Here is a 25694-nt window from a genome sequence, read left to right on the forward strand (position 1 = left end):
TGCTATATAAGTGCTTTTCCCCTGGAACCTTACCTTTTTGGAGACTGTGGAGACATTCAAGCCAAATCTCTGAGCCCTTTCCTTTAATTTGTCTATATTTACCTAGAAAAGTCACAGCAAATAGTTTAATATAGTCTCTATCTATACTACGAAATTAGGAAAACCTAAATGCAATAGGTGTTCATATGAACAAATGAACAAACTTGAAACTGAGGGCTGGTATGAACAAATATGCTAAACTCGAATGAAAACACTTTGCAAATCTCAAAACTCTGTATATACCTATCCTCTTACCAATTCTGGAGTGGAAGGAGAACCAAGAGATGACATCCAGGGATACAGTACTTTACTACAAGTTATTTTAAGGTGGGTTCCTGCTGACCTTAAGCAGAGAAACTACACAAATATTAAAGGGTAAATCCAATTGCGAGTCTCACTTAGAGTAGACCCATTGAATCACTGAGAATTTGTTAAAATGTTCACATAAAATATCATTAATTCAATGGATCTACTCTAGGTAGGTCTAACAATGGAATTTAGTTCCACTTCTTTTCTTTTAAAATGGAATGACAACAGCAAAATACATTTAAAAATGGAGTTATAACATTTATTTTAAAGCTAGTTAGTACGCTGTCTCCAACACATGAATTTTAAAAAAGTATTTTATTTTGCATTTTTAACCCCATAGCAACGATATATACCATCAAACTATAAGAAAATTTATATGAAAGAAACTAATTATCAGATGGGGTGGAGTCTAAGTGTTAGTACTGCTATAGATGCTATATTTCAATATGTATCGAATACACACAATTAAAATTAAGAAGTAGGTGACCTAAGTCTGAACTGAATTTTTGAATGGGTTTTTTCCCAACAAAAGATGCTATCTTGCAGAAATTTTAATTTTCTGAATTAATCTGAGATCTTTCTTCCTTTGTAAGCATAGTACTCACTGGGAGACAGGAAGAACTCCCACATGAGATGACAGATTGGCTCCTTTGAAATAACTACTTTAAGGCCATGAATAGCACGTTTCTCTTGGCAAACTGCAAACATACTAAGGTGGGGAGTATCACACTACATATATTGGAAGATGTCCAGATGACTTCCTTTAAACTAGCACTTTAGGTACACAAATTTTTTTTAGCCCTTATCCCTGACACAGCATCAAAATGGGAGATTTCTTTTTGTGTGACTCCTAGCAATTTGGCCCACCCCTAATTTGATCACAGAACTTACAACCTCAGATATTTCCTAAAAGTTTTGTACAATCTACTCCCAAGCAGTATGCAACATCTTTTATAGAGACATATTTAACAATCACTAAATACAGTAATTACAAAATGAAGAGCAGGGGTGAGAATCATAATGGTCTTCCATTGGTGTTTTACTGCATGTCTCAATAGCCATAGCCAGCACAGCCCATTCTACATAACAGAAGACTAAAATGCATTTTTCAACTCTTAGAAAAACACTGGCCATATTAGTGGGGCACCAATCTGCATTCTCTCAGTGTTTCTCTCAACAGTGCATTACATGATTCTTTACAGAATAATGTATGTCCTTTTAGGAATTAAGTTCCTACACCAAATAACTTACAATTTAACAGTGATAAATATATAAAGATACTCATATTGAATTATCATTTTGGCTGGGCGTGAAGGTTAATAGATTAAGCCAAAAGCTTCACAGAAGTGATTTTAAATAAAGATTTGGGGAGGGGGTGTGTGAGTAGAGAGGTGTTTTTCTGGGACAAGTTCCCCCACAGAGGTAATGAAGAAAGTGTGAGAGAATTCATGGACCTTAACGACACCAACAAGAAGTGAAGAAAGTTGGTGAAGGATCATTATGAAAGAAATTAAGAAAGCTTTCTAGATAGATGAAGAGATATGACATGGCAAAACCAGATAGTAGCAACAGCTAACATGAGAGAGAACCATAATATAAAAGAGTGCTTTAGCTGGGTTGGATGGGTGGCAGATAATGGACAGATTTGGGAAATATTGTAAAGAAAATAGCAAATTAAATATAGGAAACAAAGAAGTGGGGAAAATAAAGACAGAGCCTCCTGCATGTTTTACTACCTTTGAATGAGTATGATAGACTCTATAGCTTTGATGTCATCATTTGTAGAAAAACCAATTATTATAACTTATTTTCCAAGGCTATGCAGTGACATTTTTAACAATGAGATAAACAAGATAAGGGACATGAAGCATACATCTAATCTTCTATCCCATTCAGTGAAATATTTACAATAAGTAAAGGAAGCAAACTGTATAAATTAAATAATTATTCCTAGCACTGTGTTTAATGCCAACTGAGCTACGCATGCAGTGAAGACAAGTTTTCATAGTGTTAACTATGTTTTTTTCCTTTTAGGTATCATTTAAAAAAACAACTAAGTTGCAAGTATAAGCAAGTTACTTACTGTAGTCTTACTTTCTGCAACAAGACCTAAAATAGGGATAAAAGTAACCATTAATTGTAATGTTTTAAAATAAATTCCTCCAGAATACCAAAGCAGTGGGGGGGGGGGGGGACAAAAGTGACAGGATACCTCACAGCCAAAAAACAAAAACAAAAAAGGCATGGCCTAAAACTGATGCCCAAGAGGGAGACGTATGTTAAAAAAATATAATGGTTTGTATCTTAATTTAATGTAAAGCTAACATACAGAAAAATTCTTATCCTTTGGAATCACTTGTGACCCTTGAAAATAATAACTGGATGATAGGAGCCCTGTTCTCAATAATCTATGATGCGGTATAGAGAAGGACATGGGAAATATATTTTTTTCTGGAAGCAAATGCCATTCAGTTCAACAGGACTTGCTTTTAAGTAAACAGTCACTGAACTTTGCTGGACAGTTAATTTATTTTAGGCTCTAAGGCCAACTCTGGGCAATTTGCCTCCCATCCCAAGAATCTAGGAGCTCCTGTGCCCCATTCCATGTTGTTCAGTAAGACTATTAAGGAAGGGGGATATGAGGAAGGAGGGGAGGGGAATTTCCCCTTCTGTTAAGGTATTACATGAAACATTTTATAGAAAGGAAGATTGGTTACTTTTCAACAGTGGACAGAAGGTATCGTGGGTTAACTCCTCCCTCATTAGGATACCTTCTGCCACTGCTGGAAAATAGGGATTTCTTTGCCTCTGAAAAAGGTCATATGCTGAAGTGTATTGGAAACAGAGGATTGGATCTTAAATTCCTATGAGTGCTATTCCTGGGATTCTCTGCTCGCACAAGGGATGAGACAATACTGTATTTCTTTATTCTCCCTTCACCTTGCAGTAGCTGTGTTTTGTAAAAAAAATCTGCTCCAGAGGTTTAGGTGGACAATCTGAACCAACATGGACTTAATACAATTGTTAAGTCTCAGACAGTTTAGATCCACTGAATCCACAGACCAAGTGAAACAATAGTAAGGGCCAATTTTCTCCTGATTCAATTACTGTTCTCTAGTTCAGACTGACAACTGGACTTAGGCCAACAGAGGTTGTGCTAAGTCTGCAGGGGACAGAGATATTAAGAAAAATAACCTCTCCCTGCACTTCTTACTAATTAGAACTATTATTAGTCTGGAACCCCTTTAGTTCACTAAAGGACAGCAAAAAATCTCAGCCATTATATTTTCCAAAACATTTATCTTCTTCTAGCATTATTTTGGGGCTTTGCTTTTCCAGTCACTTTTGTGCATCACCTTTTTTTTGCTGCGTGGGACATATATCTTAACCTGTAGAACTATAGAAAAAGCAAAGGAGTGATGAATTTATTTTCATCCCTCCAGCAAAGATTAAATCTGTGACTGAGGAATCAAAAATCTTCATGCCACAGATAAAAGAAATAGTAAGAGTCAGTACAAAACTGACAAATCAGTTTTCCAGAGTATTCATTAAAACAGGCATGAAGAAAAGAGTGGCCTTGCAGGCATTGCTGGACTATGACTCCCATGAACCTTAGCCAGCACAACAACTTTAACTTGGATTACATTAATTTATCTGCAGTGAAACTAGAGCATTTCATATAACGAAATATACACAGAGGCAATACATCTAGCTTGCATTAACAGTTACAGTTCTAAAAAACACATCACACAGCCCAGGATAGAATTTATGTTACAGTGCGCCCTTTCTTTACATGGGGGATCCATTCCGGACTCCCCTGCGTAAAGGGAATTCCGCCTATGCTCAAGCCCCCTTTAAATGAATGGGGCTTGTGCATGTGGTGGTGCAGCGGCACGTGCGCACCATGAGCACACGCCCCATTGTTCCTTATGGGACATGCCACCCCTTCTCCCCATGCAGCTTTCAGCATAGGCTGAAAGCCGCGTATGACACAGATGCACTGTACTAACAACATTCAAAGTGTCAACAGTACTGTATTTTCACCCCTGTTTTTACAGGATGATTGTGGGGAAAGAAATAAACTATGCAGTCCACTAAAATACCTTTAGTTGAAGCTGTAGACATACCAAACCTGTGGAGAAGAGAGAAGACATAGTTACAAAGCCTGAAGTTTACAGTCCAAGCCACTACACAAACAGTTTATCCCTGAATCAGCTTAGCAAATAATGGTGGATTCACACCGCATTTCTGCTGTTCACGTTATCACCACCAATCAAGTAGGCTGGTTAGGTAACACATATTCTTGTGGCATGTTATTTATTTATAACTCCATAGGGCGAAGCAGATGGGCATGAAGGAGAGGCCTCTGGCTGCTCCTCCTGTGACTGACCAGGGACCATGGTGACTGCATGACCCACTCTCAAAGTCCCAAATGCGCTGGAGGCAGGAGCAATTTTCCCCCACTCTTTTCTCCATCAGCTTCTGGTCACCTTAGGTAGCTTCAGAGTGACTCCTAGCCGCTCCAGGGGTGTGTGTTAACTGCATGCTACACCCCTAAAATGACCAGAAATCGCTCCTTTTGGCCCGTCTGCTTCGGCCTCAATCTTTATAGTACATTTAAATCTCTGTACATTTGAAAAATCTTCAAAATTGTTTAGAGTGGATGGGGAACGTGTGGCTCTTGAGATGATGCTGGAATGAAACTCCCACCAACTTTAGCCAGCATGGTCAATGGCGAGGAATGATGGGAGCTGTAATGCAACAGCACTTGGAGTCATAGGCCTGGTACAGACTGCTGTTTTGTGACGGCCTTAGGCTGAAACCAGGTTTCAGGAGAGTGGAGCATCTGCATGCTCTGCGCTCTCCTGGCACCATTTTGGTGTGTGCGTGTTCAGACGGCATGCCAATGAAGTGCCTTGTGCACCACGTCTGAACAGTGTGGCACACAAAAACGTCACTGGGTGCTAATGGTGCCTTGCCAGCGGTGCGGAAAGAAGCTGCGGTTGCCACGGCAAGGATCTAGGGGAGAAAGGGGCCGCCCCTTTCTTCTCATCTGTACAGCCCCATAGTCAACTTACCCAGACTTTAAATGAAAGGATGATAATTTTCTTGATAGCATACTGGAATAGGAGAGCAATAGTTGCCATAAAAGTAAAGTGTTATTTAAGGTACAAAAAATGCAATCCTTATAGATGGCACTCTGCAATGCAATGGCCACATGCTGTTAACTACAACTCAACCTGTCTTGCAACCAACTTGTTCCAGCTGAGTAGTATTTAAGAGTTACAAGATACATTCATAATAAACATCCATCCATATAATGATTAAAAAGCAGCAAATAATGCATATAATACAAATACAGACTTACCGAGCAGCTCGTGCAGCCTTCTTACTCTCCAAACTCACAGGAACATTAAATCTCTCTGCCCGTTTCTGCATTCTCTAAAGTAGAATATAAAGTAGACAAATGTACATGTACAAATCTAAACACAGAAAAATATGCATTTAGCTCCAGATTGTACAACCATGCTCACTATATCTCTGCCTACCTCCATACATCATAGAGATAACTTTCATTCCTGTGTGTGTCAAATATTGCTTGAAAGACAAACTGCCAAAAGAGTGTTATAAATATACTATTCATACATAGTAAGTTCTTCAAATAAGACACTCAGATTCTATTCACAAAACAGTTGTGGTGGTATAGATATTAAATTCAGTTTTGAAAGCAGCAGTTTTAAAAGATAATGACCATGACTGCAGAGAAGGATCACATGCTTGGCCCTGCTTAGCTGGGTCACTTCCTGCATGGATAGGCCAATAAGGGCAAATTAAGACAGCCTCAATTTGATCATCTTGGCTTCCAAGGAAATTTTGGGCTTTATCTGCTTTAGGACCCATTCATTTGTCTTTTTGGTCATCCACGGTATCCTCAACATTCTTCTCCAGCACTACATGTCAAACACATCAATTTTCCTCTTATCTGTCTTCTTCACTGTCCAGCTCTCACAACCATAAATGGTGATGGGAAATACAATGGTTTGGATGATTCTAACTTTAGTATTCAATTGTATATCTTTGATCTTTAGGAAATTGTCTAGTTATTTCATAGTTGCCCTTCCCATTCCTAGTCTTCTCCAGGAACTCTGATGGCGCAGTGGTTAAATGCCTGCACTGCAGTCACTCACTTAAAACCAGAAGGCTGCGAGTTCAATACTAGCAAAAGGGCTCAAGCTCGACTCAGGCTTGCATCCTTCTGAGGTTGCTAAAATGAGTACCCAAATTGTTGGGGGAAATTAGCTTACAGTTGTAAACCGCTTAGACACTGCTAGTTTGGTATGAAATTTGCTTCAGTCTTCTCAGAAAAGGCAAAGGGTGCTCAACCTGAGGATAATGGAGCAGAGGGCAGAATAGGGGAATTTCAGCACAGAATAAGTAAAGAGATAGTAGAGGAATATCTGGTTAATCTAAATGAATTTAAGTCTCCAGGACCAGATGAACTACATCCAAAGGTATTAAAAGAACTGGCAAATGTAATATCGGAACCATTGGAAAACTCCTGGAGAACAGAAGTCCCAGAAGACTGGAGGAGGGCAAACGTTGTCCCCATCTTCAAAAAGGGGAAAAAAATAGGATCCCAACAATTATTGTCCAGTAAGTCTGACATCAATACCAGGAAAGATTCTAGAGCAGATCATTAAACAGGGAGTCTGTGAACATCTAGATGGTAATTCCATAATCACAAAAAGTCAACATGGGTTTCAGAGAAACAAGTCATGCCAGACAAATGTAATGTCTTTCTTTGATAAAATTACCAGTTTAGTAGATGAAGGGAATGCTGTGGATATAGTATATCTTGATTTCTGTAAGGCCTTTGACAAAGTTTCCCATGACATGTGGATGGTTGAATGCAGACTTCTTCATTTTTGACTGACTATTTTAAAGCCCAGAGGTGCTATTAACATTTCATTAATTACAATTAAGTGTGAGCAATATTTCAGAACATTTTTATTTGTACATCTGGCCTAGGAAACCGTGATAGGGCTGACATACTGGTAAACTGGAGTCAAACTGAAGACACTAGTACTGTAACTTCACTGCAACATTTTACTCATTAAATTTTGAGTGTTAAGATTTCCATACTATTACATTTTTGTATTTATTTTTATTTTCTGATTTATTTGCTCTATGCCAATTGTGTGTGTTAACATAACTACAAAGGATGCAACTTCTGCTCCAAACTGTTGAAGGTTAATGACAGTTCAAATAGCTCACATTTGACTTGAAAACTGGCAGAACAGCTTTAACATAAAAAAAAAAAAGAAAAAGACTTTACTTTTATAGAAATTGTTTTACTGGCATTGTCAGAAGCCCAAAGATACATGTCATGGAAATGGCAACATTTCACGCAACAACAATTTTGCATGGACGATACTGTTCACATTTGTGGTGTAAAAAACTAAGATGACCACAGATGGAAATTCACTTTATTCTGGCTAAGAAATAAATGTACATAACATATAGAAAGCAGAAAATTAAAACACCTCAAGAAGAGAGAGAATTCTTGATGGTTAATTCTTTGCATGAGGGTGGATTTGATGTAAATCAATTTGAGTTATATCAGATTTAAATCACTATCGAGAAAGACTCAATTTAATCATGTGATTTCCCCCATGCCCAAAAGGGCACTTTAACTCAGTATAAATTTAATACCATATTTTCCAGCGTATAAGACAACTGGGCATATAAGACGACTCACAACTCTTCCAGTTAAAATCTCCTCTGGGGGCCATATAGGACTCCCCCCGGACTTGACAGGAGGAGTGACATCCTCTTTGAAGCAGCTAGCTAGGTGCTCCCCAAAGTGGCCCCAAAAGAGTCCAAGGGTCCAGGCTTCCCCTTCTTCCCTGGCTTCCTTACCTGGGGCCACCCCGATGGCCCTGGCTGTTTGGCAAGGCGGCCCAGCTTGCCCCTCTCGGTCCCTGGCTTCCTCCTTTGGGAGCCAGGCAGGAATCCTCCAAGAATCCCAGAGTCTGGCCCTATTCTGCCAGGAAGGAACTCCCCAGAGAGAAGCCCGCCCAAGAGCCCTGGCCGCCCGGCTCCTTGGCAGGCCCCCCAGGATGCCGCCCTGGCTGGCCCTTGGAGGGGAGACCAAGGCCAAGGTAGAGGCACTCTGGCTGGCAGGCAAGAATGACCCTCTGCTGGGTCTTCCCTCTTGCTTCAATGATGCAGCAGTGACTTCGCCTTGGGCCCCGCCCACCTTCCCCTTAACCCTTTGAGCCCAGGGCCAGGGCTAGTCTCTGGGGCCCTTCCCCTCCTGGTGGGGGGGCATTCGGGGAGTCTTGGGAGGGAGAGCTCTCCTCTCATTACAGGCAATTCCCTTGCCTTCCCAAGCCCTAGATGGGATCTGTAGTTAATAAATAATAAAATAATAATAAATATTTATTTATATCCTGCCTCTTCCATTTTGAGGATCGAGGCAGGTAACAGCAAAGTTTATATAATATACAACAATAAAAACAGCAAGCCCCAGAAGACTCCAGCCCAACCCTCCCCTCCCAAGTATAAAATTAAACAATAAAACATGGTTAAAAATACATAACAATATGACAAAATGAATAAACAAACCACAAATAAGAAAAATAATAAAAAGAGGGAGATTCAGTTGGTTCTGGACATTACCAATCGGGAAAGGCCTGCCAGAAGAGAAAGGTTTTTGTTCTGCCATCCTCCTCCATCCACCCCCCACCCTCCCCAACCCAGGCTGGCAAGCATGGTGCTGCGAAGGGGCACAATCCCTGCAGGGCAGGAGGGGCAACCTGGGAAGGCAGGGCTGGCGGAAAGAGCCCTGGTGCCTCCCCATCGGATGACACCAGGTGTATAAGATGACCCCCAACTCTTGAGAAGATTTTCCAGGGTTAAAAAGCCGTCTTATATGCCGGATAATACAGTAAATATTTTACACAATTCAGAGTTATCAAATGCTCATTCTTGCTGACATAATCTTAATATTTGCAACCAGATGAAGGTTTCATTTTTAGAACAACAACTTTTCAGATTAGTTCAGATCTAAAAAAATACTGATTTGGTTATACTATTAGAAATATATCATAGATAGATAATTATGAAATTATTGTGAAGTGAACTATATCTAGCTTAGTAGGTTAATCATTCATATATGACAACTTTTATTCTGTACATACTTTATTGAAATGAGAAAAATAATCATTACCTTAATAATAACAATGTAAATAGTTTAACTAAAAGAATAATCCAAAAACACTTAGAGTAATCTGCTCAAAAGGTTGCATCTTCATTTTTACTGCACGCCCATTCCTCCTCACCCTTAGCTTCTGCTGCAGATCTATTCCACTCTCAGTTTCCCAACATGTTTTGAAACTTAGCACTTAAAAGGTAAGGGGTTGATTCTGTGTATACAGATTTGCAAAAGAACAATGGGATTATGATCTTTGCAGCTACAAATTCAGTGTTTTGAGAACTGTAAAACAAACATCTATTATAATATTCTCTAAAAACTGGCCAATGATCTTACAGAAACCTCTTGAAAAGCATGACATTGTGAATGGATTAATGGAATTGATGTACAAGAAAATTTAAACATTGCATGAAGATACATTCTTGTGGTGCTTAATTAAAAATGAATCCCAATTTCATGATGAACAGCCTTTAGACCCTAATTTATCTTAAATAGACTACCTTTAGATAGATTTTTTCCTGAAAAAGCATTTAATTTAAAAAATCTAATGTAAATTTAAAAAGTGAATTCAAATAAAAAACAATTTTTAAAGAATCATTAGTTTTTATCCACCCTGTTTTGCATACAAAGCACTAAGAAAGAAGCAGCATATTACAGGTAATGGGTAACAAGCAGCAATACTTGATTGACCAACATACTGTTGATCGATGGAACTCATCAATACACTGGATAATATAGTCCATTTTTAATTCCTGGAAGCATTAGACTAGTTATTGCGCATGATGTATTTTAGTAAGCAATTCAGGTTTTCTGTATATAGAAAACAGATCAAAATTATTGTAAACAGGTCCAATTGAAGACACAGCCTAATAACATCTCATGTGACCTTTAGGAAGTTCAAGTGCGTTACCTTCAATGCCACTGAAAATAAAACTACATTGTTTTTCATCTTTTAGGTGCCATTAGATTCTTTGCCTACCACTCCTTTTGTCCTTTTATTTTCTTTCTTTGTTTTCATGTTGAAACAGACTAACATGGCTATCTGTTTGAAAATAAAACCCTAGTATGCAGAGAATGTCACATCAGGTTCCTTCATACGTCAACTGAATCTAGAAAGCATTTATATTTTGGGTTTTAAAAGAATAGTAAAACACCAAGTGTTTTTTTGTAAGTATAGAGTTTGGCAGAGCTGTTAACTAGAACTAGAGATAGTGGGGAAAAGGACGTAAGTAAAATAATTTAATGATTTCTCAATGAAGATTTCCCACAAAGTTTAGAAGGCGTCACTCAACACCAGTTCCATTTCAGATAATATTTACTGTTTCTGGTTACTTGCCCCACTAAAATAATAATCTGTGATTTGCGACAGCAGCTCTTAATAGCTGTGACTAGCCTACAAAAAAGATTAAATCTTGCAGGTAGTAGCTGAACAGCAGGGGAAAAACTGTGTTTTCATATCAGCTTCCCCAATTATGGAGAATGGAGTGGAAACTAACCAAAATAAAGGACTACAGGAAGTCCAGTAGTTATTAGAGAGAATACATGTCAGATGCCCCTATAGCACCTTTTACTTCATTGTAGGGAGATCCAACTTTGCATCAGATACAGAATTGCAGAGATATCACTTGCTCATTTAATGTTCCAATCAATCCCTCAGTCAAACATGGAGACAGTGCCACAGAACAGGAAAAGAACATTCCAAAGGCCAGGGTAGGAGGCATGTCATACCCATATCACTGTGTAACATTTTCTGTCTCTAACCTAGTGGCTTCTTTTGCCAGTACAAATTTGTCAGACAATGCATCTGTTTATCTACTGTTTATCTATTGACTGTAACTGCACTGCATTCAGTAGATAGCTGTATTAAGACCAGCATAATTTAAGGTTACAATGGCAGACATTCAAGATACAACAAGTAATCCAACATTCAATTGGCACATCCAAATTAAACATATAAAGTCAGTTCAGACAAAATGGAAAACCATGGTTTCCTGCTACAGGAATAAGCCACCATTATCTTTGCTATACATGCTTCCCATTCCCATCTTGATTGTAAAAAAGGTTAAGAAGCCTTTCCTTCCTTTGTTAAAAACTACAGTTCCCAATGTTTGAATTTTGAAAGGTAGTTAATTTAAAGTATAGTTACAAAAACTAGCCAGGATTAAACCAACATTTGAGATTCTTTCTTTGGATGAATCAAGTGTTTTGCCAGGGATGAGAAACATGTAGACCAGTGGAAGTTGGTGAACTTCAACTTCTTTCATCCCTCATCATTGGCTATGCTGTCAACATGAGCTGCAGCCCAACATGCGGAGGGCCATGCATCCTCACAGCCCTAGTTTAAACATATCATATTTTAACAAATGCAAGGATCATTAGGGGGAAAGGCACTAGAGAATACAGCACAACCCTTAGGCTCTCTGCAACTCCTTCCTGTTGTAAGCAACCACATTGTCTTGTTATACGTGAACCAGACCATAGCAAAACCTAATAATGTAATACCAATGACAAGCTAGAAGTAAGAAAAAAATCCATCATATACATTATGAAACACTGACTCACTGAGCTGCACATACTAGTATTAGGGCAGAACAAAGTGTATGAAGGTGGCAGTCTAATGGTTAAGACCAGAGTGAACTGAACTGAACAAGGCAGCAGCTTACCTCCATCTGTGGAATTTCTGAGGTAATTTTCACCACTTTTTTTTCTGCACCTCTAAAAGAAAGGCAAAATAGACTAATTAGAGCACAAGTACAATCTCAGCTTGCCATTACTAGTCGAGATAGGTCAGTTATACCAGCAGCTGAACTTTTACTCTAAACTATCTCATATCCCTGGCTTCCAGGTGGGTCTCAAACTCCCTTGGCTCTGTGTGCTCCCCCAAAAGTCAAGCATTCAAGAAACAGATGGCTTGGACCTAATTGTATCATCACTATTCTCCTTTGCTTCCATGGTCAGCATATTGGATTCTACACAGCTGATATGTTTTCTAGATCATGTTTTTCAGCTAACGGGTGGGAAAAGAGGGGTAATATCCAACAGATACATGGCCTCCTTTGATATGGCAATCCCTTTCCCCCGCAATTCATTCTTGATGGCAACAGAGCTCTCTGAAACCTCATCAGAGCAACCTCTCCCCATGGAAAGGTAGAGTATCTAATGTCTCCATGGTCACCTGCCTTAGAGAACGGGAGTCTTCCATGACCACTTTACTTTTAAAAAATCACGTAGGAGTCTTACTATATTATGTTACATTCCTTTATAAATTAAGACTCAAAATACTTCAGAAAAATTCTGGTATCAGAATAAGAATGCAAATATTTTAATGTAAGTGGTGGAGATGCAAAACTATCTAAAGTATCAGAAAACTGCAAGAGGGCACAATAAAAGTGTTGAAATAGATCTTCTCTGGTGAAGAAAGGTCCACAGAACTAGATGGTTACTCTCAAGGTTCATTGTATGATGGCATCTCTTGCATTTTAAGCTTTAATTGCCAATTATCTGCATAACCTTGACAAGAATGAAATTATCTACAGCTCTGAATAAAACTGATGTCATTCAACTCAAAAGCATGGGAAGAAAATCCTATTTGGCAAAGTAGGAATATTACTAATCAAGAGACACTAGAGAACTCCAACTGTATGAACCACTTCTTTCCAAATTCACTGCCTCTCCCACAAGTCAGTGTAAATTGGATTGTTTATCTGAACTTCTGATTATTAAATATTTGGATGCTTTTAATAGTAGTTAGATAAATAAGTTTATGTTTAGGATGTAATTCCTCACATGCACACAGTACAATGGAAAGGGCAGAGGGAAATAATCACAATGAACAGTCAACCCTGACCAAAAGCCCCATGCCTATGTTATGTGCCCCTGGAATCTTTATTCTTTTATGGCCTTGTACTCACAAAGGGGTCGCTCTGTTGTAGTTCATGGGACAGCTATAGTTGACTTTTGGCCAGGTCAGCCCCAGTTCCATTTCAAACACACACTTCTTTAACAATGTGCAATAGGAGCTAGTAAACAGCTTGAACAAAAATATAATGGAGTGGGCGTGCTTGGAAGTTTATGCTCTGAAAACAAGTTTGAGGTTTGCAAGAGAAAACAAAAGAGGAAGATACAAAGTTCGGAAGTTCCCAGGCTAAATGAAACAGCATCCTCCTTCTCCAAACAGCTCTCATAAAACAGTGGGTCATAGCCTGGCTCATTAAGGTCTCCCATTTACAGAAATGGACAGCTTTTGTTCAAGATTCCTGGACAGTTTTCCCATTTAATGCCCTGAACAGTAGTAATGGTTTAATGACTTTTTCACAGGAAGCAATTCAAAACAGGAACCAGGGACTTGTTACCCCTGCAGCACTTTGCAGTCTTCTTTTAGAGAAGCAGAGAAAGGGCACCCCCTTCTGCCTAGAACCAGCACTACACTGCAATTTACATAATCTTTACTTCTAAATGCACAATTCAACTGAAATGAGGATTTGGTCAAACCTAGCAAGACCAGCTTTGAATATTCCCTGCCTAAAAAAACCCTACGAAATTCATGGGGTAAGCCTAAGTTGACAGGAGAGTTGAAGGCACATACACAAATACAATGCTTTTGGGTAACCTTTATGTATAGATCAAGAACTGTGCAGACATACTCTGTCACTACTGGCATTCAAAAATCCTAATGAGTTTTAGGCAACAAGCACTCCCTGAAGAGTTTAATAGAACTGAAGAATGTAATTTTCATTCAACAGAAGCTTTCACTTATATCTGAATAAAAAACAAGGGCAATGATTACTATAACGGAATCCACTACACTCAACTGTGTAAGGGCATCCATAATTAGAGTGATATGCAATCATTTTCAACAGCTAAATGCATAACTATATAGACTACTAAGTAACTAAATTCCTTGTAGATCAGAGTCAAAGGCTGAAATCTAATTGTTTGTACCAAATGGAGTATACCCACTGAATCAATAGGGATTTATATAAACTGCTGACATGTTATGTGCCTTCAGGTACACTCTGGCTGCATCCACACTGCAAAAATAATCCAGTTTGACACAATTTTAACTACCATGGCTCAATGCTATGGAATTCTGGGAATTGTAATTTGTTTTGGCACCAGAGACCTCTGACAGAGAAGGTTAAATGTCTCACAAAGCTACAATTGCCAGAATTCCACAGCACTGAGCCATGGCAGGTAAAGTGATGTCAAACTGGATTATTTCTGCAGTCTCTGACTAATAAAGATCTTATCATTGGATTTTCTTGTCAAGACTGATTCAGAAGTGGTTTGCCATTGCCACCCTTTGATGCCGAGAGAGTGTGACTGATCTAAGGTAACTCAGTGGGTTTCCATGCCCGAGCTGAGATTCAACCCTTGGTCTACTAGAGTCCTAGTCCAATCAATCCACTATGCTACACTGGCTCTTCAAGGGTTGATTTACCATTTAACAATTGATTCCATGGGTCTACTCTACTTGCAGCTAGCAACTGGATTTTGATTTGAGGCCTGTGCACGTTTATATCCTGCTTTCCAGCCTTAAAATAGACTAGAAAGTACTTAACAGAACCTGTGCTGTGCAACAAAACTAAGATTCTTGCAAAACAAGTATTTAAACAGTACTTGTTCGCAGAAAATGAAAGGACAGGGCAGGGCAGGACCTGGGCTTTGCTCACAGCTACTACATATTGTGGTTTCATTATCTGCAAAAAGGGGAAAGATGTATGCTATTGGCGGGTTACAGACCGCCATTAGGGACGTCCTGAGGACGTCCCAGTTTGAAAAAGGGGCGTCTCTTCCAGACGCCCCTAACCCTATCATGGACAGAGTCAGTGACAAATGGCGGTGGCCGTTCCACACAGCCGCCACCATATTGACGTAGCGGACGCTGTGCATCTGCACGTCGTGCTCCGGAAGTGACACTGTGAGTGCGCAACTAGCGCCTCGTGGCGTCTCTTCCGGGGCCCAGGAAGGAGCGTGATTTCTGTGCTCCTTCCTCGGAGCGTCTGGGAGCAGTGTGGTTTGGCCGCTGCAGCTCCCGGACGCTGCAAGCGGAGGCGGAGCCAGACCGCCGCAATCCGGCGGTCTGTAACACACCATAATTACCTTACTACTCAACATGTATCCACGCCACAGAAATAAAGCAGTTTGATATCACTTTAACTGTCATAACTCTATCCTACAGAATATTGAGATTTGTAGTTTGTAAGACACCAGATCTCTCTGACAGACCAGGCTGAATACCTCAACAAACGACAAAACCCAGGATTCCACAGGATACAGCCATGACAGTTAAAGTGGTGTCAAACTACTTTATTTGTGCAGTGTGAAAAAGCGGTCAGAAAGACACAATGTGCACATAAAACAGCGTAAGGCACTCTATAATACAAATTATAGCATCAATGCTTTTTCTAAAACCAAATAACTTTTCTGCAATTCTGTTTTTCCAAAGGAGATTTTAAAAACCAACTAAATTTTTATATTGGGAAATGGTTGTCAAACCATGAACTGAAAAAGGTTTGGATTTCAGAAGGCTTTTTTTTTAAATTACACTGCTATTATTGGGTATAACACTGTTTCTGCAAACAACTTTACAGTGCTCCCTCGGGTTACGAATTTAATTCGTTCCGCGGCGCCGTTCGTAACCCGATACATTTCGCAACCCGAAAAGCCGCTGGAAAGCCGCTAGCGGCGGCTTTTGAATTTCGCGCCGAAACGCGCCAAAAAAATGTTCGTAAGCCGAAAAAATCTTCGCAACCCGGAACAGTTTTTTTAAATCTAAGATTTTCGTACCCCGGAAATTTCGTAACGCGGTGCGTTCGTATCCCGGGGTACCACTGTATTGTTTTTAATTAGTTGCTTCATTGTTTTTTTCTACTGTTTCTGGATGTGAAAGTTCTTTGGGTTGAAAAGCAGGGTAATAATATCCTAAAAACCAATAAGTGGATCTGAAAATCCATAATCTCAGGAAGCTCAGGTCAGTCCATACCAATTTCTATATCAAGAACCATTATTCATAATCTGAAAGCTGGGAAGAAAACAAGTATATAGGAAGTGCTGAAAGCATAAGTTATTTATTTATTTATTTTTAAAAACCATCTTAAAATTATGGTTTTAAAAATGTGAAACCCTGAGGAGATGGAGAGTAACTGCCGGGAAGGCGTCAACTCACCCTTCCTGAGCTTGTGGTCCTGTGCACTATGTGCACATCATCTCATTGATCAGGTCAGGAGTAGGCTACATATCCCTTAAAATGTTCAGTTGACAAACAACACAAGAAACATATGGGCAATTTGCTTCTCTCTTTTAGCCTTTAAAGCATGCCATTGACACAGGTGGTCCTATTCTTTTTTTACAACTTGCCTGTTCCTTGATGTGGAATGAGAATGAGTAGTGCAAACTAAACTGAGTATCTTTGTTTTGTCTTTGTTAACACTAACTCTAACAGCTTCTGACACCCAGGAATGCTTGCAAGAGCTAAATTCTCCATTTAAAGTACACATAGAAAAGACGATATATTTGTCAGAAATAGAGAAGCAATGACACTTGGGGGAAAAGAAAAAGTAGGGTAAAATTAATAGCTTTGTTCATACAGACTGTATAATTTGGAATTATCTCTTGCAAGCATTCACAAATATTTGGTGGAAAAATTGGAATTGTTAATAATATATGCTGTTTCAGAAACTTCAGGATCAACAACCACAGATAATCAAAACACTTGTCCTAGGAAAGATAAAAGTTTGTAATTTCTGTAAAGAAACAAGGAATCTTGGATTCCTATAAATGAACAGGAAATCTTGTCAATTTCAAAAGATAAGGGTTAAATTTAGCTTATTTCTGGTTTCACTACATATAAATTCCTGGCATATAAATTCCAATTTCAGAAATGCCAAAGTATTTTAATGTAATTTCTAATCATTTCTGACTCGATGTACAATCTCTGTAATATGTGTAGTTCAATATAGATGGTTAAAGATATATCCATAGCTAGACAGCCATGAGACAGGTGTTGCCAATACTGAAGACAAACTACCACGTGACTATCTGACCAGGAACATGCTATTTTCTATGAAGGTTAGATAATTACACTTCAGCTGATTTCTCAGCAGCTACTTCCTCTTTGACAGGAGCATCTAGTGGTTTCTGTTCTTCTTCCTGAAATGCAAAGAATCAAAAGGAGAGATTAAATCTGCAGAAGTAAATTTAAAACTCAGAGAAAACGTTGATTAGATTCCAGCCCAATCATAGGCAAGTCTTACTGGAAGTAATTTCCACTGAGTTCAATGGAACTTAAGCAAGCATACATAAGATTCAGTTCTCCAATCACAAATCTCAGCTCATGGATAAATGTGCTTATTTCCCTATAAATAAACAGTCAAGTTAATAAAGGAGAGAGATATTACTGGATTCTTCCACCATCAGTCTGCTTTGTTTCCACACCAGACATAAAGAAAATAAAATATCTTCCTCCACAACGAGCACAGAAATGCAACAGGCTGACACAAAGGTGTTAGACTGGTCCATCCTCTCACTGTCACTCCCCTTAGTACAAACTATTCAAAAATACCTAAACTGCAAAGAGGTTAGCATTCAATATTTCTATACTAACTGCACAGGAGGAATAAATTTCTTCTTCCAGGACCAGCATGGAAATGAATGCTGTCAGCTTCTTCGTAGGTCAGATAATTTCTCCCCACAGATTGGTAATGTGTGGTCTTATTTAGAAACCCGTTATAGGATGATTAGCAAATCTGTTTGTGCAAGTAAGACTATCTTCCATGTTTCTTAACACAGAAGAGTAGCAGACAAATGGTATTAGTATTCTGAGAATCTCATTTTCCTTTTTAAAGAAAACATATGTCAACATATATGGGCAGAATACAATGGAATGTCAGAAGCATGGGAGGAAAGAGTGGATCATGGACCAAAAAGGGTTCAGTGCTGGTAACTCCTTCCCTCTTCCCATAACTCAGGGGTAGGCAACCTTTTTGAACCGGGGGCCGGGTTGCTGTCCCTCAGACAACTGGGGGGCCGGAGACAAAATAAATAAATAAATAATTTTTTTTAAAAAAAATTAAATAAATAAATAAACCCAGACAAATGTGGGACAAAATTTTCAAATGGAGGACACTTTTTTTAAAAAATGGAGGACACGCGGAAAAATTTGTTGATTTTTTAAAAAATGTTAATATAAATGCATGTTTCTGAGGCTTCTATAGACAATTGCTCCCCTTGCCCCCTCGCACAAGAGGCCAAAGGCCCCGGCGGCAATTGGTGGCAGGACCGGGCTGGGGCCGGTCCCAAGGCCTCGCCAGGCTGGATTCGGCCCGCGGGCCATAGGTTGCCTACCCCTGCCATAACTGGTAGAGATGGGACAGAATATTACAACTGAATTAATATGACTGCTTAACATGTATAATGATAAATGACACAAAATCAATTTCTCTTCATATAAAGAAAACAATACCTTTGAATTTTTAGTGCACAGTATGCACATCCCTCTTTGTAAGGAAGTAAGTAATTCATGGCTATTTTAGCTAATTATTACTTGTGATCACTTGATGTTTCTTTTAAGAACTCCTTTGATTAACTCTGTATTTATATATACTGTATATACTCATCTATAAGACAAAAAATTTATGCCCAAAAACTGACCCCCAAATCCCTGGTCGACTTATTTATGGGTCACTATGGTAATGTGATAGCAGCTCTTTCAAATTTCCCCATGCGGTGTGGAAAGGAGTTTATTAAAGTCAATTCTGGTACATCAGAGTCCGTTTCCAGCAAGTGCCAAAGTCCTGCCACAGTGATAACAGGGAAAGTGGAGCAGAATTCCTCCAAAAAGGCCAAACCAAGCCAGGACCAGGCTCTGCCATCTAAACCTTCTGGACCTCTCAAAGGCAAAGAGAGTTCAGGAAGCAGCAGTTCCTCACATAGTGAGGAGGAAGAGGTAGTGACGGCATCAGCAACAGTCAAACAGATTCCACAGCCTGCAGGTCTAGCACAGAAGGGAGGAGTGATACAAGAAGTGGAGAGCTCATCTGAAGAGTCCAGTGATGAAGACCAGGAAGAGCCTTCACAGGTATCGCTTCCATGTTCACATGCTACATACTGAGAAAAGAGCTGAAAACACAGAAGTGAACTCCCTTGTGACTCTGATGCATATTTCTTATAAACTTTGTGTGTTTTCACTAAAAAAAATATTAATATTTTATGTTTGTATATCGTATATTGCTTATATTTATGCTGTACCCCACTTTGATCATTTTTTGGAAAAGCGGGCTATAAATAAACAGTATTATTATTATTATTATTATTATTATTATTATTATTATTATTATTTCTCTATGGAACCAAACAGAAAGAGTCCTGGGTGACTGATTAGATACTGCTGTTTAAGAGTCCATCTCCCTCCCGTGCATGTGGCTGAAACGAAGAGGGAAAAAGCCTCAATGAGAATCTCTCTTGCCATACGCACAGATACACACACTGACTGGAGTATGACTTTGGTGTTCCTTCCGGCCTCTTCGGACACATGCATCATTTAAACAGCATACCTCCAAAGTGACCCAAAACAGCTTTATTTTGGCTTGTCTGTACAGGCCCTGCATTTGGATTTTTCATGACCATGTTTTATAATTTGTGCCAAATAATATTTCAGTGGACATTGTGGAGTTAGGATTAGCAGAAACCATTATCTGTTGTTTGAGTAATAAAAGCTTTCTTGCAGTCAATATCTTTAGGAGAAGCAGTTTGGAACAAAAGACTCTGGGCCCATAACCCAAAAATGTACGGTAATTTAAATATCAAAAATGTCAAAGCCAAGCCTGTTAAGGTCTAGATTTAAATTAGCAGAGTAGCAGAATGTGCTCTTATCTAACTATGCTTCCCTAAGAACTGAAACCGACTCAAAAACAATACAAATAGCTTGCAGTTTAAAACAAAAGTTTACTAATGGCTTTAATCTATATTTACATATAAACTATATCCTAATCTAGCTACTGAATAGTTCAGGTTAAAAAGAAATATTTATCTCACCATCTTTCCAAAGAAAGTTGATGGAGAAGGAAGATGAAGGACCCAACAGGTCAGGAGAAAATCTTTGAGAATGTCTGTTAGTCCCAAATAGGGAGTGACCTAAATCACATGCTTAGTTTGATGAGAGTGAGAGTGGAGTCTGCCTGCAGGAAATCCCTATCTAAGGAGGGGGGGAAATGCAAAAATCTTCCAACAAAAACAAAACAGGTAATCTTTGCATATGTAAACAAAAAACATTTCAAACTTTCTAGAGACCACTTGAAAGTTCCTTCCAAAATGCATCCAGGGACTATTTTTAATTTCACCAGCCTCTACCCTTCTTATGATTTCTATTTTGGTGGTCACATTTACAGACGTATGGTTTGTTTCTGGTTTTTTAAACATACTGTTGGTGAAGCTGGTAAGGAAGGCTTGTTTTATCTAACCCTTTAGCATTTCATGCAAGTTCAGTAAGAGATTCTGGAGGGAGCTGCTGTTTACCTTCCCTTCGCAGTTTGGGGGTATTTTTGGATCCATCTCTACAGTTATCATCTCAGGTAGATGCGATGGTCAAAAGTGCCTGGCATCAGCTTCGGCTGATACGCCAACTGCGTCCCTACCTGGACCGAAAGGACCTTGAAGCAGTGGTACTTGCACTGGTAATCTCTCGTCTTGATTTCTGGAATGCGCTCTACATGGGGCTACCTTTGTACCAAGTTCGGAAGCTTCAATTGGTTCAAAATGCGGCTGCTAGATTGGTCACCGGAACACCTAGATCTGACCATATAACACCTGTATTAAAATCCCTTCACTGGTTGCCAATCAGCTTCCGGGCACAGTACAAAGTGTTGGTCATAACCTTTAAAACCCTATATGGCTTGGGCCCGAGTTACTTGAGAGAACACCTCTCCCTACATAATCCGCCCCACACTCTCCGAACATCCAGGAAGAATCTTTTGGATTATCCAAATACCAGATTATTGTCAACTTCCCAAAAAGCATTTACTGTCATGGCCTCTAAACTGTGGAATGCTTTACCGGTAGCAATCTGACTGATTACTACTCTAGAAGCTTTTAAGAAAGCGATTAAAACGGACTTTTTCTGGTGGGCTTATCCCCCTGATCGTTTATAAAACTGAAGGCACATCTCACTCTGAGTATGTGAATATGCTGATATATGAATTTTAATGTGCTGTCTTGATTTTAAGATTATTTTATATATGGAAATTGGTGTTCCATTTTTATTATTGTAAGCCCGCCTCGATCCGTAGGGAGAGGCGGGAAATATAAATAAACTTTTATTATTATTATTATTATTATTATTGGCAGGCACACACAGCTACGGTACGATTAGTTACAATAAAATCAAAATTTTTCCTACCGTAAGCTTAACTGCATTATTTACTGCAGACATGCTGCTGCAGCCTGACAATGAAAAAAATCTGGGGGGCATTACAAACCGCCGTTTTGCGGCGGTCTCCTGGCGCTGCTGTTTGCTCCGCGAAGGAGCCGCCGCAGCCAAACCGTGCGGCTCCCTTATGGAGCAAAAAAGAAGCTCCAAAATGGAGCTTCTTCTGGCGGCGCGCTAATGACGCTGTGAGGCGCCAATGGCGCACTCGCGACATCATCAGCGCAGCACGACATGCGGACACACAGCGTCTGTTATGTCAAGATGGTGGCAGCTGTGTGGAACGGCCGCCGCCATTTGTTACGGACAGAGTCCGTAACAGGAATAGGGGCGTCTAGAAGAGACGCCCCTTTTTTAAACTGGGACGTCCTGAGGACGTCCCAAGTGGCGGTTTGTAACCCGCCCGTGTTTCTCCAGCTGTCCTTCACTATGCTCTCAGTGCCAATGTTATTAAAAACCTAACAAAGGATAAAGAAAAGTGTGGCTGGAGAGGCATAAAAAGACTTTGTAAAACAGAACTTCTTTGTCAGAGTCTTTATTAACTTAGGTATGCTTGTATATGAAAACATGACATATCATCATTTAAACATTTTCCAACTGAAGTTGCTTGCTGAACTTATGCATAAACCATAATATTTCTGAGTACAAACCAAAATCAAATGAATGAAAATATGCACTGTATATTTTACCAGTGTGCACAGCAGCCATGTTTATGCAAACTGGCTTATCAGAATAAAATGAATTTCTGAGACGCAACTTGGATAGACAAGGTGGTAAAACACTGTCATTTTTGATGAAGAAATGAATTGGTATTGCCAGAAGAATCAGTGGCAGGCATAATAATAACAACAACAACAGGTGGAGAATACACATGCAAAAAACAATGAGTGCAAAACAACACAAGGGACAAGAAGAGGCAAAGGAATCCCTGAGTAGCTAGGTTATCACCAAATACAAGTCCTGATAACACATTGTACCTATCACAGAGAAAAGGAGAAGAGTGATCACCAAGACGTGTGGCTGTTGGATCAGCTCTCTAAGTGACCACCAAAGAGGAATTCAAACAAATAGCTAGCAAATGTAGAGATAAGGTCACAAAAGCTAAAGCACAGAATGAACTCAGGCTTGCTAGAGAAGTTAAGAACAACAAAAAGGGCTTTTATGGATATGTCCGCAGCAAAATGAAGAAGGAGGAAACGGTAGGACCACTGCGTGGAGAAGATGGCAAAATGCTAACAGAGGACAGAGAAAAGGCAGAATTACTCAACACTTTCTTTGCCTCAGTCTTCTCAGAAAAGGCAAAGGGAACTCAACCTGAGGATAAAGGAGCAGAGGACAGAATAGGGGAATTTCAGCACAAAATAAGTAAAGAGATAGTACAGGAATTCCTTGTTAATCTAAATGAATTTAAGTCGCCAGGACCAGATGAACTACATTCAAGGGTATTAAAAGAACTGGCAAATGTAATATCGGAGCCATTGGCAATAATCTTTGAAAACTCCTGGAGAACAGGAGAAGTCCCAGCAGACTGGAGGAGGGCAAACGTTGTCCCCATCTTCAAAAAGGGGAAGAAAGAGGATCCCAACAATTATCGTCCAGTTAGTCTGACATCAATACCAGGAAAGATTCTAGAGCAGATAATTAAACAGAGAGTCTGTGAACATCTAGAAAGCAATTCCATAATCACAAAAAGTCAACATGGGTTTCAGAGAAACAAATCATGCCAGACAAATCTGATCTCTTTCTTTGATAAAATTACTAGCTTGGTAGATGAAGGGAATGCTGTGGATATAGTATATCTTGATTTCAGTAAGGCCTTGGACAGGGTTCCCCATGACATTCTTGCCAACAAGCTTGTAAAATGTGGGCTTGACAAGGCAACTGTTACGTGGATTTGTAATTGGTTGACCGGCCGAACCCAAAGGGTGCTCAACAATGGCTCCTTTTCTTTCATCCTGGAGAGAAGTGACCAGTGGGGTCCCACAGGGCTCTGTCCTGGGCCCAGTACTGTTCAACACCTTTATCAATGACTTGGAGGAAAAAATTGGGGGAATACTTATCAAATTTGCAGATGACACCAAATTAGGAGGAATAGCTAATACTCCAGAGGACAGGATCAAAATTCAAAATGACCTGAATAGACTAGAAAGCTAACAAAATGAACTTCAACAGGGAGAAATGTAAGGTACTGCACTTAGGGCGAAAAAATGAAATGCACAGATATAGGATGGGGGACGCCTGGCTTAAGGAGACAACATGTGAAAGGGATCTAGGAGTCCAAGTAGACCACAAGTTGAACATGAGTCAACAGTGCGGTGCGGCAGCTAACAAGGCCAATGCGATTTTAGGCTGCATCAATAGAAGTATAGTGTCTAGATCAAGGGAAGTAATAGTGCCACTATATTCTGCTCTGGTCAGGCCCCACCTGGAATATTGTGTCCAGTTCTGGGCACCACAATTCAAAAAGGACATTGGGAAACTGGAGCGTGTCCAAAGGAGGGCGACTAAAATGGTGAAGGGTCTGGAAACCTTGCCCTATGAGGAACGCCTTAGGGAGCTGGGGATGTTTAACCTGGAGAAAAGAAGGTTAAGAGGTGATATGATAGCTCTGTTTAAATATTTGAAGGGATGTCATATTGAGGAGGGAGCAAGCTTGTTTTCTGCTGCTCCAGAGACTAGGACCTGGAGCAATGGATGCAAGCTGCAGGAAAAGAGATTCCACCTCAACATTAGGAGGAACTTCCTGACAGTAAGGGCTGTTCGACAGTGGAACACACTTCCTCGGAGTGTAGTGGAGTCTCCCTCCTTGGAGGTCTTCAAACGGAGGCTGGATGGCCATCTGTCGGGGATGCTTTGATTTGCTTTTCCTGCATGGCAGGGGGTTGGACTGGATGGCCTGTGCGGTCTCTTCCAACTCTATGATTCTATGACCAGAAATAACTTCCTGGTAAGTCTAATTACCAGGAGAGTGAACCCACAAGGAACGAATATTCCAAAAAATTATCTTCCTGCAAGTGGAGTCCAGTGTAAGTGAAAGCAGCTTCAAATGGCACATATGTTGCTTCTAAAGTGTCAACTAAAGGTAGAAGGGATGGTCCATGTGGCAGTCTTGTAGATATTCTCTACAGTTACAAAAAGAGCTGAGGACCAAAGAAGGTGCTGCATTCTTAACAGAGTGAAACATGATTCCTACTGCGATGAACCTGCCAAGGAAACTTTAGGCAAGAACTATGCATTCTACAATTCATCAGCTGATGAAACGTCTGAGACACCTGCCAGATTTGGTCAACTCACTTATTAGAGTTGTTGTGTGCCTTCAAGTTGCCTCCAGCTCATGGCGACTCTAAGGCAAAACTGTCAGAGTTTTCTTGGCAAGAGCTGTTCAGGGAATATTTGAATTTGCCTTTCCCTAAGGCTGAGAGCATGTGACTTGCCCAAGGTCACTCAGTGAGTTTTATGGTTGAGCTGGCAAGCAAATCCTGGTCTCCAGAATCAGACCACTACACCAGCAGACAATCAGGCCTGTGGGAATCAGACAATCTCCCTTACCAGGTGTCCTGCCCCACAGTCTGCTGGGTGTGTGTTTTTGAAAGTGGGTGGCCGGGACAGGATAGGAATTCTGTTGGTGTACTGTCCACCCCGCTGCTCAACAATCTCCCCTCCTGAGTTAGCTAAGCTGGACTCAGCTCTCGGCACTGGAGTCCCCTC

General features: G+C 39.9%; 1 protein-coding gene across 2 annotated transcripts in view; it reads right to left on the reverse strand.

The window, feature by feature from the left end:
- SARNP (SAP domain containing ribonucleoprotein) overlaps nucleotides 1-25694 on the reverse strand; it is a 103144-nt gene that overhangs the window by 56524 nt on the left and 20926 nt on the right. Inside the window, exons 4-9 of one of the 2 annotated variants that reach the window (XM_089477507.1) lie at nucleotides 17649-17716; nucleotides 12229-12280; nucleotides 5717-5790; nucleotides 4452-4480; nucleotides 2432-2457; nucleotides 34-102 (exon numbers count right to left, since the gene is read on the reverse strand). In XM_089477507.1, coding sequence (XP_089333633.1) covers nucleotides 34-102; nucleotides 2432-2457; nucleotides 4452-4480; nucleotides 5717-5790; nucleotides 12229-12280; nucleotides 17649-17716 — 318 coding nt within the window. The remainder of the gene's footprint in view (nucleotides 1-33; nucleotides 103-2431; nucleotides 2458-4451; nucleotides 4481-5716; nucleotides 5791-12228; nucleotides 12281-17648; nucleotides 17717-25694) is intronic. The other variant, XM_089477515.1, reaches the window with a different exon arrangement.

This window comes from Sceloporus occidentalis, unplaced genomic scaffold (genome assembly GCF_023333645.1).
Source record: "Sceloporus occidentalis isolate IW3139 unplaced genomic scaffold, rSceOcc1.0.p SCAF_1, whole genome shotgun sequence".
Lineage (NCBI taxonomy): Eukaryota > Metazoa > Chordata > Lepidosauria > Squamata > Phrynosomatidae > Sceloporus > Sceloporus occidentalis.